Below are 13734 nucleotides of genomic sequence, written 5' to 3' on the forward strand. Positions count from 1 at the left end.
ATTTTCCAGTTTGGAGATGAAATGTATGACGTGGGATTTTAAGATGAGCAAGAACTAGTGGTCTTTGGTTTATGCTACACAACTGCTTTCCAGGAAGGAATTGTGAGCTTTGTGGTTTTGAACAAAAATTTAAAAAATACACTTGTATGAAAAAAACGTCAAGAGGGCTCCTATATATTAGACTAAGAAAGCATGTAGAAAGGTACAAGCAGATAGGTGTAGTAAAGCTATGACATTTTTGTTTGGAGTGATGTGAAGCATTGTTTCTTGTGACAATCCACTTTGAGGATTCAATGGGACTTGCAGGCTTTGGGTAGAGAAATGGATAAAAGATGGGGTTAAAAACCACAAAACCATTCTTAGAAACAGTTTACCACTGGAGTGGAGAGAGATGAACTTTCCCAAGTTGTTCTTACTGAAACAGAATTCTGCGGCAAAAGTCAGGATTTTTCCTCCCTGATTTTCTTTTTTTTTGAAGTGAAGTCTTTAGTGGTTCTATAGATTTCTCATGTATTATCAGCTCATTTGAAGAAAAATTCTCTCATGAGTTAGAAAGTATTTGCATTTGGTCAGAAATTCAGGACATGGTGTGAGTTTAATGGAAAACACACCTTCTACAGCTAAAAATACTAGCCCTTTAAGCTGTGTTGCTGTAATTTGTTTGATTAATGTATACGTTTTTATGTCTAGGGAGGAGAGTGGATTGTCTAATGTAAATGTGAATCTTGGGAGTGGGATAGGGGAACAGGACAGCTTCATTTCTATTAATGTACAGTGCTGCAGATGTTGAAAACCAAGGGAACATAATTTAGCTACAGAAGGAAGACTTTTCTGAAGAAAAAAGGCATCCTGTTGCTTCACCAGCACACTAGGACTTAAAAAAACACCACCATTTAAGGTGAGTTTTGTGCAGAGAGAGCACACCCTGTGGCTTGGCAGTCTAGTCAGAAGGATGATACCACGCTGACTTTATAACTAGATCTTTGAACAATATTCTCATGGGTGGTAAATGCAAAACAAAGTAATATCAACTGGCACTTAATTCTGTGAGCTCCCTGCTGGTGGGGCTCTGCACTGAAATGGAACTCTTCCTGACAGGAAGTCAGCCGCGAAGTGTGGAGACCTCTGAAAATAAAGTGTGCTTTAATTTGACACCCTGCTGTTTTACAGCTAGTCTGTTTAATTTGAGACTATGGAAAGAGAGTTAGTGCAGGGGAGGGGTATGAGATTATGGAAAGTTCAGTGAGCAGCAATGCTTGTTGCTGATTTAATACTAATTACAAATATGGGAACTTTTTTGTTCGTGTTAATAAACCAAATAATGTGTCTCTGTTTCCAAGCAAAACTGCTTGGGGAACTCAGGATCTGGGGAGCTGTGCTATGTACTGGAAGTTCTACCTGGAGAAACTTTGTGTAGTGGTGCTGTTAAGTTTATTGTCTAACTTGCACTCTTACTTATATGCAGCTGTGCTTTTTGCCTATCTCTGCAAATGGGAAAAAAACCCTACATTTGTCTCATCAAATATTGTTGGCAATGTACTAACTTTTACGTAAATATTTTGCGTTAAGTGATAAAAATTTGTAATTCAGATTATGCAGCAATTATGATAGTGGGGTTCATGACTGTTAGGTGTTAGATCCTAGGTCAGAGTCAATTTGATTCAGAAGAAACAGCTGGATTTTTCCAGTGCTCTTTGAATAGTTCCAAAGACATTTATTTCTATTCCTACAACCAAAATGGTTATATTTTTCTTCTGTAAAAATGGCTTGGTGGTGCAGGTAAGGATTTTCAGTGAAAGGAACAGAAAATTATTATTTATCATGTTTATTGTCGTGACAGATGAGAATAGGGCCCTTTGTTGCAACATGTTGTGTATATATTATATTTTAGTGTAAATAAAGACAATAGATGTAGGATGAGGAAGGGAACATGGTATGCAAGTGGAAAGTACTGGAAGAGGCATGTTTTTCTGCTATTTTTTTTTTTTCCCAATTGATTTAGCTTCATTTTCTCTAAATCTTTTAAGAAAAGATCTGCATTAGGATAAGATTGCCTAAGGGGCTATCAAGGGACAGGTTTGGACATCCTGTGTTATGAGTGAAGAGATGGGATTGGTTTACATGTGTGAATTTCCTTCCCTCAAAAGTAGCAGTGATAGCAGGAATCTTGTTCATCGCGTGCATGCATTCATTATGAGAGCTTAAATAGAAACCAAGCTACATTTGGGGAAAAGGGTAATAGAGAATCATGGAATCATGGAAGGTTTGGGTTGGAAGGGTCCTTAAAGATCATTTAGTTCCAACCCCTCTGCTGTATAAAGGGGCTTATGGTTCCAAAAGCAGTGTTCACCATGTGTAGTATTTCTTTATTAGTTAAATTTATTTATTTGAAGCTAAGAGCATTGAGCAGGAGGGTTGCTGCTATTTGGTGGTGATAATGGATGTTGCCATCAGGGGGACCAGTCCAGCACTACTGATGCAACTGTGCAGCACTGAATATGCTGGGATTTTCTTGTTCTTATAATTTGTAGTCTACCTTAAAAGGCATTTTCTTTCCTGTTCAGTGGTTTTGCAAAATCTCAAATTGCAATCCCAGTTAAACAAAAAAGCACTGAAATCAAGGGTCAGTTGTGTTATGCTCCTGCTATTCCTCGATTTGTTTCCTTTGTTCATGAAGATTATGCCGGCACTGCAACTTAATTATTTGGATCTCTTCCCTTTGTTCATCTTATGTTGTTGCTTTCCCTCACGTCTGTTTTTCTGACTCATCTCCTTTGGCTTGAGAGTTTTGTGCTTCACATTGCTTCTTATTTACAGAACTGCTTGGTGCTTTGATTTCTCAATTAATTTTTAGGATTCCTGTTCCTGTTCTTTCCGAAGCTAGTCTTTCATCTTGGCATTGGAAATAGCCAATGGTTAAAGAACCTGGAGAGGAAACTGCAGTGGAGACGGTTTGCTGCTAGATGAACTCAAACCTGACCCCTAATTTTGTTTCATGAGGTGTCATGGCAACAGCCTGCTAGTGGGAGAGAGAAAGGGAGAAGCTGCCCAGGGAAATTGGTTCCTCCATCAGAAACTGGGGACCTGAAAGCAGCGATCCACTCATTCATTTTTTTCCCCAGTTTTTCATACTTCTTTGAAACGAGATACAAAAATGAAATTTATGGGTTTTGATCAGAGAGATGCAGCTTTTATGCTGTGATAATTATTACTGATATGATTTTATTTATGCAGACAGTGATATTTTCATAATTTTATATTAATTTTGGATTCAGTTAAAGTTTTCTTTATTGCTGTTTTGAGAATACTTGTTGTCACCATAAATTATGGCAACTGCAACCTATTTTGAGATTTTTTTGGCTGTGTGTACTTGTTAAATTTGTATGTGCTGTAACATTTTATGTAGCTTATCTTTCGTAACAATGCATTTTTTTAGGATAGATGTGCGTCCTTTGTAGAGAAGGCTACAATTGTCACTTTGAGAGTAATCTCATAGCATAAAAGGCATTGTCTGACAAGCTGACAGTTACTTCTGTGCTATTTTTACTGAAGAATCTAGTACTTAAGTATGTAACTCCAGCTCTACATGTGTATAATTTATTTTCAGAATCTATAAAAGCTTACTGTGACTTGAACTCTAACTTTTAAGTATTGGAATTAAACTCTCATTATAGTTTTAAGCATTTACCACTAACAACATAATACTAGTTTATAGGAAGCTCTGTTTACATGGAGTAACCCACATGGTTAAACAGCAGGGGAGTCTTCTGCTTTTAGTTAAAAACCTGCTGTTTCTGTATGGCTTATTTACTACTTCTTTAATTCTTAATGTAGTGTGCTGTGGAACTGGGCATGCAGAAGTCAGCAAAGAGTTCTGTTTTCTGCGTCTAAGGTTATTACTTGCTGTACAATAATAAAGGCACTATTTTATTGGGTTAGTTGTAATTAGCTTCAGCACTAGGCATTGATATAAATCATTTCTAATCTGTTTTCTTTACATTTTCATTCTTTTAAACTGGTTTAACATAGCTTCTTTCTGTCATCCTTTTACATGAGGACTAGGGTTGTAATTGCTTTTTTGAATTAGGCTGTCGGAAGCTAATGTGCGTGTTGCTCCAAGAATTGATTAAGGAATGCTAATGAATTTCATATAGCACTTTTAAAAGATTGTAATAAATACTCTCTAGTGGTGATCTGTTATAACATTAGAATTCAATACAGTGTTGTCATGCTGTGCAGCTGGGAAAATAGTTGGTATAAGAAACTTTGATTCGGTTTCATAGTTAAAATAGCAAAGAATTTTGTGGTTATTAATAAAAGAAGTCATATTCCAACTTTTCCCCAGAGTATATTTTATGAAAGTAGCTATCATTATAATAATCTTTGTTCCTGTGTTTGATAAAACAGATCAAAAAATACTGAAACAGTGTTAGTTTTCATTTTTCTGCTTAATGTTTGATACCACGTGGGTCCTGTGCCATTCTGACTGATTTATCAATACACAAGTACTGCAGCATGTTCAGTTGTTCCTCAACAGCACAGGTTTGAAACAAGAATTTGTTCTTTTCAGTCAGTTGTACAACACTGAACGTGTTTGTTTCTTGAATTTCTTCTTTTTTCAGGAGTAGATAATCCCATATGCACAATCTCAGCACACCTTTGTGTATGGTCCATTAGTTTGATATGAGTGTGTTTGGGATATTTTCCCACATCAGTGGGTGTGGTGTTATACCTTCACTTGAGAAGCTCTCTCATCTAGTTAATTTTTACACAACTTTCTCCTGCAAGACTCATTAAAATTTTCAATACAAAGACTTCAGTTGTGTACTGTCACTGGCGGATTTTTTGACAAAAAGCAATGTCTTTTTTAATGAAATGCCGGCAGTAAATAGTTTTTATTATAACTGGGTGTGTTTGATAGTTTTAAAAGTCTTAGAAAAATAATTAGCTCTTTTATATTGTTCTAATGGCAGCCTTGCAAGTTTCCCCTGGAGCACTCTCTAATGAACAGGCCTTGATTTTTCCAGTTGGGCTTTTAGATTCCCAGAGGACTTGACTTCAGACCTTGAAGGGCAGCAGCTGCCATTTGTCTTGAGCCCGGAGTTGCCAAACAGACAGACCATGTACTAATAGGACACATTTGTACAGCCAGAGAATGTGGGACCCCGATAGAGCCCTAATGATGATCATCTGTTGAGAGCTTGTAGCTGGCCAGGGTTAGAGTAACTTTTATCACCCTTATTGAAATCAAAACCTCTGTATTGATTAGTGAGATAGCTTGGCTTGTTACGTAGATGCCATGTTAAAGCTTTCATGGAGAAGCCTTTGTTTAAATTTCTGTAAATCCAAGCCTGTTCGATAAGGTTTTTTGCGTGACAAGAGGTTCTGGATTTTTAGGATAATAGTAAATATTTTTGCAAGTTCTCACTTTGTTTCAGGATTCAGCAACAGTGGTGATGTTCTGTAGACAAAGGGCCGTGAAAATATTTATTGAAATTATTTTTTTTCTCAGTCAGTTTCTGATAGTTCTTTTTTATTATTTGTTTATGGTTTTTAAATTTTATCAGAGCATACACGTATGTCTGTATATATACTAGATAACTATCTCAAATGTGTTTTCATGTTATTTTTATATTTATTTGTGTCACGTCTTTGCAAAATGTTGCTCTTTTGTAAGTACTTGGCATGTGCTAATTTCGATATTAAATTGCTGCATGGTTTCTAGATATGATTTCCTATAACTCCATGTTGCTTTTAATTTTTTTCAGTGGAGTTTTGTAGATTAAAATAACTGAAGCATGCCTCAACCTTTAAAAGTAATTTATGTTTGCAGATATTCTGCTTAACATGCAGTCTAACTTTTTTTAATTATGAAGAACCCAGCTGAGATATAATCTACTTTTCACTCTATGTTCTTTATTGCTGAGTTCATTCAAGCCTGTAGTGGATGTGGTGCTGAGAGAGTGCTGACACCAAGTGCAAACACTGCTGAAAAGTTCTTGATAGTTTACTTTAGGCACTTAAAGATTAGTATATCTCTCTATGAACAAGTTTTTCATGCAGATTTGACCTTTACTCTAGGATATAATATGTCTCTTAGTTATATGTTAACACATTTTCCCACCCTGCTCCTTAGTGCTCCATTCATAGTTGACAGTACCAAAGTCATCCTTCTCCTTTGTTTCATAACCAAAATAAATTATCAAAACTCCACCAGCTTTATGGGAAAGATGGATTAGTGAAGAATTCTCTCTTTTTTGCCTGCTGATGAGCGTGTGTTTCAACTGCTCGATATAATCCTTCACTGTAGAATACGTTAAACTTTTTAGAAGGATGTTTTTATAAGATCCTGGGGAAAATGAATTATTAAGGAGCATGCATGTGTATATATATATATAGATATAGATATATATGAATTAGAGCAGCAGAACAGTTTGCTACAGTTGGTAATAGAGCAGTTTTCATCTATTGGAAATGTTTTAAATACTCTGTTCAAGATCCATGGTTAATTGCTTAGCCATCAGAGCAGCTGATGGGTTGGTCTTGCAAATGTTTGTATATACCCTGAAGAACGTATGTTTTGGGGTATTCACAGGATAGTGGAATGGTTTGAGTTCGAATGGACCTTAAAGAACATCTAGGTCCAACACCCCTGCCATAGTCGTTTGAAATATGATTATATTGCTTTACCAAGAGTGTATAGGTGAGGAGCAATATGTCTGTTTGCTGCCCTGCAGGCAAGCACTTCAAGCTAACAAACCAACAAAAATGTGTATCAACAAAATTTTCTTGGCATTTGTTTGAGTGATTACAGTTTAGGAATGGTTGTACTGGGCTAGATAAAGGCTCCACTTTGCTTCTTGTCCTGTCTCCGACTATAGACACAAAGAGATGGTCAAAAAGAATAAAATGGGACTAGTAAGTGTAATACTCTCTTCACTGCTCAGTGTATTTTCTGAATTGGATGCAGTTTCTGTTTATTTAGCCAATATTAATGTATTTATTTTCTTCATGTGTGCTTGTTCAGTCTCCTCTTGATCCTATTGAACTTTTAATCACCATGACATGCTTTTGGTGATAGATTCTTTACACACTGTGTAAAGAACCACCTGCATTGTTTTGAAGCTAGCTCCTACCATCTGCTGCTTGTAGAAAAGGTTTTTTGGGTAAATTTGAGGTTCCTGAAGCATTTGATCTGAACAAGGCTACTCAGAATGCGTAGGAAGCCAACCACAAATGGAAAAAATGACTCTTCAATAGAGGTGACACTGGAAAAATTTTTAAAGAACTTCACTTATCTGATCATGGCATGTGATTAGAGATATACCTGGCTTTTAAAAAAGGAAATACGAGGATAAAGTAGTGTAAAAGACTTTTAAATGCATCTGAAGGCTACACATAAACATGCACATACACAGATAGCTACACATACACATGTAGGTGCAATAGAATCAAATGGGATGTACAAGTACTCAAGACTGTTTGCTACCCTGTTGTTGCTGGTTATGGTCTAATGCAGGCTGTGGTGTTTTGTATGTCGTGGCCTTTGGTTATAGTCTAACCATATAGTCTATAGTCTGTGCATGTTGTTGGTCTTTGTGTTTCCTAGAAAAAAAGTAAATGTAGTAATTTATGAGTTTTATTAGAGCATTTGGTGCTGTCGTACAACTGATCATTAGTCAGAGTTAATTAAAAAACCCCACTGTAAAATAGATTAAATAACCCCAATATTACTCAAATGGGATAACAGGTCACAATATCAACCTTGAAAGAGATTATTAGTTTCTGAAATGAGGGGTTTAAGACCACTACTGTTCAATGTTTTTGTTTAATGACCCTTGTGCACTCAGTAAGAATGTGCTAATGAAACTTGTTGATGATATAAAATTAGAGCTATAGATGACTGGGATATAATGTTGCTCACTGCAGAGTTGTGCTGCATAGAAAGGAAATGTAGTATGTTATTCCATACAAAATTATAATTCAGGTGAGGTTTGAAGCACCATTTCAGGAAAGGTTTTAGTCCTTGCTTAGAGTACTTATGGACTTGTTTATAGTTCTCTTAGGAAATTGGTGAAATAATAGCGAGTTAGGAAATTTCCTTATCATAGTATTTGTATAAAATGTGATTTCTAATTTATCTCCTTATGATAGTGACTGGAGCTATTTGTGATAGTGTCTAGTGCTTCTTGGTTTTCCCCCTGCTTCACTGTTGAGTGTACAGTGACCAAAAGCATTAAAAGTAGATGATGTCTCTTGGTCACTAAACATTTACAGCTGTGGGAAATGATGGTCAATTACCTACAGCTTAGAACAGGTATGAAATTATTGACTCGGTTGATCTTCCCTTATAGTCCTTCCTCAGAAAAGTGCTGAAATGTGTTTTGTAGTTGTTCAGTTGCATTAGTGGTTGAGTTTGAAGCTTTTAACGTGTTTTTTCCCTAATACCTTTGGGAGATGGATAACTAAGATGTTGATATAATAATGCAATATGCATACTGAGTGTAATTGTTTGAGAGTGAACATATACTGTGGGGGAATATTGAATGGATCATGAAAGATGAAGACCATTAGTCTTTTCTTTCAACTATTAAAATAAGCTTTAGGGTGTGTTCAGCTGTGATTTATGAAATTGTTTAGACTAACACCTTCTTTGATGATGTCTGATGTAGAGAAAAATGCTGAAAAGTATCATGATAAATGCACTTTCTTTTCAATTTTGGCAGCCTCCATCTTCACCAATTAAATTTTCAAGTATTGTTGTAAGCTCTTTAGAGAGCAGAACAACAGATGGACAGTGTCATAAGTGGAAAAAATTATTTTGCTTTTCTTGAGTTTTCTCACGCTTCAGCTAACAGGATAGTTTCAGTTACCATCATATAAAGCTAAATATTTAGAACCTGATACTACATTTAAAAATCTCTTAGAAGGTTTATTTGCATGTGCTATTTTGTTTGAATATTAGAAACTATAAAAGGCTTTTTTTGTTTTCCACTAGAATACATTTATAATTCGTGATGAATAATATGTTACAAGTTCCAATTACTCTCCTTTTAATTCTGACTCCTTGAAAATTGTAATACATTGTTGCAGCTTAAACATGGTGAGCATGATAAACATGATAAGCATGTCTTGGGCCTGGAAAGACAGATTGAGAAATCAGTTATAATCTCTCCCCTGCATTTGAAATTTGGAAATCCTTTTTTTTTTTTTTTTTTGGGTGGGGGCAGAGGAGCAGAATTTAAGTTGTGAAGAATAACATTGTTTTAGTGTGTGTCTGATCAAGCCTTTGTCTCACTGAGAGGTAATTCTGCAACACTGAACAGCAAAAAATGCACTCTGACACTGTGTATTAAAAACCTCCTACTTTCAGAAATCTGAAATTTAAGACATGTTTGCAGTTTTGAACTTTTTGCCTGCCTTGGAGCTGATGAGACTTTTTGAAAATAACCACACTGGCAGAAGTACTGATGCGGATAATCATTAGGATTATTATTCATAGAACAAAGAGTAAGAAATCAAGAAAGCTGATGTGTAAAAGCACATGAACCTTAACTATGTGCTGCAGAATCAGTCTTTTGTATTAGATTAGAAGAATTGAAGAGTTTAAATCAAGAGCTATATTTGTCCTGTTCTATCAAATTGCCTCTACATTTTCCCCAAAAGATAAGGTGCACACATTTACTACTCTGATTTTTAACTAGGTTAACTTGTTCCTATGTGGTCTAGGAATAAAAAATCTACTTTGTCTGTTTCTTAACTAATCTTGTTTTCTTCTCATCTTTCAAATGAGGGTAACAAGCCCCAGTGATAGGTCATCTGAGTTGGTTGCTTTCACCTGTGTCTCTTGTGGGGGCCAGGCAAAACCCACCTACATGTTTAAGAGGTGTAGAATTTTGCTTAATTCAAGGTTCAGCTGGATTTAAGGAATGTGCATGATTTAAGGCAGTGCATGTTCATCTGCCATTCGCATAATTTCAGTGTGGTAAAAATGTTAAATTTTTATAAAACATTGTGTGTTAATGGTGCAATATTTGGATTGTTAACAGATTTTTTTTTTTTAATAAGTAGAGGTGACTGTGTGATGCTGAAATTAGGATTATTATTGGGAAATATGCCTACTAGACTTTAGGCTGTGAGAGAAATTTGTGTCTGAGGAATGAGCCTTGCCTTAATGTGAAACAGTTTCTAGCATTATCATGGTTCAGTAAGGCAAAAAGCATCACTGAACCAGCGTAAGTTCAGGCTTATTACATCACATAGCAAAAGAAAATGATGAAATCCTTTGTGGGATGTTTTTGGATTTTCTTCTCTCCACAATAGGACCTTAAGTAAGTGATGCTGCCCTGGTTCTTCATGCTGGCATTCATTGCTGCCTGATCAGCAAACAATTAATGCTTCGTGTGTTAGCTGATGATGGTGTAAGTTGCTAAAACTGAAAAGGAAGTGTATGATTTTATCTCTGAAAATACCTCTTCTGAGTTTTGTTTTTATACAGCTAGTTTTCTCTTCTTTTTGTCTTTCCCCAGGAGTGGCAAAACTCTATACAGAAGAATGCTGGCCTTGCCTTTATTGAGCTTGTCAATGAAGGAAGGTAAGTCACAATATCTGGTAGCACCTCTGCCTTAGCCTTAAGGAAGTTGTGTGCCTCAAAACTTTCTGAAAAATAATTTTTCCTCTTCCTTTTTGTGTAATTTTCTTTGCGTTTTATGAGCATGGTTTCACGTTTTTTAGTAGTTTGGTTCAGTTCTAATTCTGAATATGGGATTTTGCAGAATCTTAATGCTCTTTAGTTTCATTAAACACTTTGCTTATCTGTGTGTCGTGGATTTTCTTTCTTCCTGTCCTTGTGTACTGGTTAATGTTGAGACTATAATTTGTATTCAGCTAATCTCTTGAGAAAGGGAATTGATATTTGAAAGACATTACTGCTAGGAATTGTGAGATAAGCCTCTGTCTCAAAAATTAGATTCCAGTTTGCTCATTTATTTCTGATCTATCTCATAAAGTAGAAAGGAAGAGTGTCCCTCTAAGGAAAAAAAAAATCTCTTAATATTACCAATTAGTTTAATGTTCTATCCATAACTTTATACGTATATTATTGGAACTTACAGAAAATGACAGAGCAGGTGATGAGGCCATGCTCTTTGACTTATAGTCAGTGTTCAGAACCATCAATATTTTCTTCATTATGAATTGATTGTTGAGCAATAAGAGAACAATATTTACTTTTTTTCTAAAGGATTTTTTTACAGATGTCTTAATGAGTTAGCTAAGGTGTATTATAAGAAATGCCACTTATTTAAAACTAAGTTCAGCTATGAATAACTTCAGCTAGTAAGAATGCAAATAGAAAATAAATGTTATGTGATTAGGTACTGAACTAAAAATGGAATCATTTATCACATAAATTAATACGCTATAAAAATATTTTTTTATCATTGCAGCAATGGGGAAAATGGCTAAATGAGAGTTTTTTTCTTTCTTAAGATGTAGATGTTCTCAAGATACATAAAAATAATGGCCTTTTTAATGGGTTTTAATGGTTGCATTTCAGTTTATGGTAGGGGAAACACCATTCTGAGGCAGAAAAAACATTTTGCTACTAGTCTTGATCCCAAGGGCCAAGGTAAAGTAACAAGGGTGTTCAGTTACAGTGTTAAGATCTAGCCTATAGTTGTTTCCTATTATGTGAGGCTGACCTGTCTTGACCTTACTTACAAAATGCCTGCTATAAATTTGGCCCTTGATTAATGTTTTATTAGCATAGATAACAGAGATCCCACACACATGTAAACCACAATGTAAGGTTCATCTGTGTAAAGATGATTATCATGGACAAATCAGTTGCTGAGACCGAGCTGTACATGGCAGTCAACCCAGCAGCTATTCAGCTCGTCCAGGTCAGGCTTTCTATCAGTAAACTGTTTGGAATTGACTGTTTTCTCTTCAGAACCTGCAGTGCCCATCACAGACAGATGGAATCACTCCCCCACCTCCATAAACAACATCAATAACTTAGAGTCTAGCCTGAGCAGAGTGGTTGTCTCAGGAACAAATGATCCCTTGAAGACTGGAAAGTGTGGTTTTGGTTAGCAGAAAATGTCTGTGTAATTGTTACTTCATTTCATTTCTGACTTGTAGCAGAGTTGGGTTTTTTTTTTAAGTGGGAACATAACATTCATTATGGTGAAGAGGAGAGGGGATTAATTTCTTAAAAATGGCTCCTTTTATCTGTCTCCATTTTCCTCCATTGCTGTTTATAGGAGCCTTTACAGTTATTGCTGAATCGGTCATTGCGGTGCTTTGTGGCTTTGCAGCATTCACTAAAATGAAACTATTATCCCTCAAATGACAGGAACTATAATCCAGAACTACTTTTTCCTTCTCTTTATGCAGTTTTCACATTATTTTTCTTGCACATATGCTAACACTTGGGCTAAAACATCTTAGACCTTGAATTTATTCTATTTGCTATTTTTTGTGTATTTTTGCCATAGCATTGTAATCTTAGAAATTCCAAAAGCTGAAGTCTTTTAACTAAAACTTAAAGCAATATCTGCACGATATTGATTTAGACTTTAGCTGCATAATTGTATAGTAAAAGCTGAATTTTAAGTTGTTTCTACAAGTGCACAAGAAAAGAAGACAAGGTAGTTGTAGAAAGGACAGAACTGGTTCAGCACGTAAAGGAAGGATGTCTGTAGGGCACCATGACATGAGAGTTAGAATAAATAAAATTAAGGACTGGAAGAACTGCCTGGAATTTGTGGAATCACAGAATTGCTGTTGTCTGCTGCCTTGGTTGGGGGACTTTGGTCATCCTATGTAAACCAGAGTTTTATTCCCAGTATTTATTACTAGTTTTTTTTGACTAACAATGTCATAGGATATTCCAGCTTGAGGTGTGTTCTACTGGTTTTGTTTATTGGGCACATAAGATGACTGAAAAATCTTTCTGGAAGAGGTCTAGAAGGGGAGATGTAAATCTCTTCTTCTGCTTGCTTTCAAATGTATTTTTTGCTTTTATGTGAAAGGTATGAATGTACCTCTCTCTCTCACAGCGGTTGGAAGTTTTATGTTTAGGCTTGCTATGTTTTGGCTAGGATTCCCTGGACAGAAATATGTGCAGAAAGTTTGCCTCTGGGACTCGTAAGATCTGCAGTGTGTGTGCTGCATTCAGAATGTGTTGGTCTGAACTTCCTCATGTTCACAAGTAACTAATGTGTTCCACAGAAGAGTTGCTCCCTGCCTTTCCAGGTAGATCACGCCCACTTCACGTGTAGAGCAGAACTGATTTGTTTGTGCCCGGTGAAATCTTGAGTTTTGAACTGAAAGAAGATCTCTAAACAGGAGGGTAGTATGTGGAAATACGGAACTGTAAACCTGCCTAAAACTGAAATACACAACTGAAGCCTTGAAATCCAGGTTACAAGCATAGTAAAAAGAAAAAAGCCGGCGTAGAATACCAGGTAGCTCCAGAATGTTAGTGAAAAGGTAAAGGAGCAAGTATTTGAGAATAACCTCTCTCTGTGCAGGAAAAGAAACATCAATTTCAGTACATTGCTGCGTTTAACATTAATCTGGTTTTAATAAAAAGTAGTAAGTATTGTTCTCTGTTATTGTAGTGTCTGGGAACACTATTAATGCTCTTTGAAACCTTGTTAAAAAGGTGCCTGTACCCGTGGCTCCTCCACGTACCAAGCCATCTGTGCAGGAGAAGGATAGCTTGTG

The 13734-nt window shown here is 36.0% G+C and overlaps 1 protein-coding gene across 1 annotated transcript in view; it reads left to right on the forward strand.

The window, feature by feature from the left end:
- The window catches only part of LRBA (LPS responsive beige-like anchor protein), a 373544-nt gene that overhangs the window by 110345 nt on the left and 249465 nt on the right, over positions 1–13734 (forward strand). The window contains exon 36 of the mRNA XM_017744109.1: positions 10530–10594. Coding sequence (XP_017599598.1) covers positions 10530–10594 — 65 coding nt within the window. The remainder of the gene's footprint in view (positions 1–10529; positions 10595–13734) is intronic.

The sequence above is a fragment of the Corvus brachyrhynchos genome, unplaced genomic scaffold (assembly GCF_000691975.1).
Source record: "Corvus brachyrhynchos isolate BGI_N302 unplaced genomic scaffold, ASM69197v1 scaffold229, whole genome shotgun sequence".
NCBI lineage: Eukaryota > Metazoa > Chordata > Aves > Passeriformes > Corvidae > Corvus > Corvus brachyrhynchos.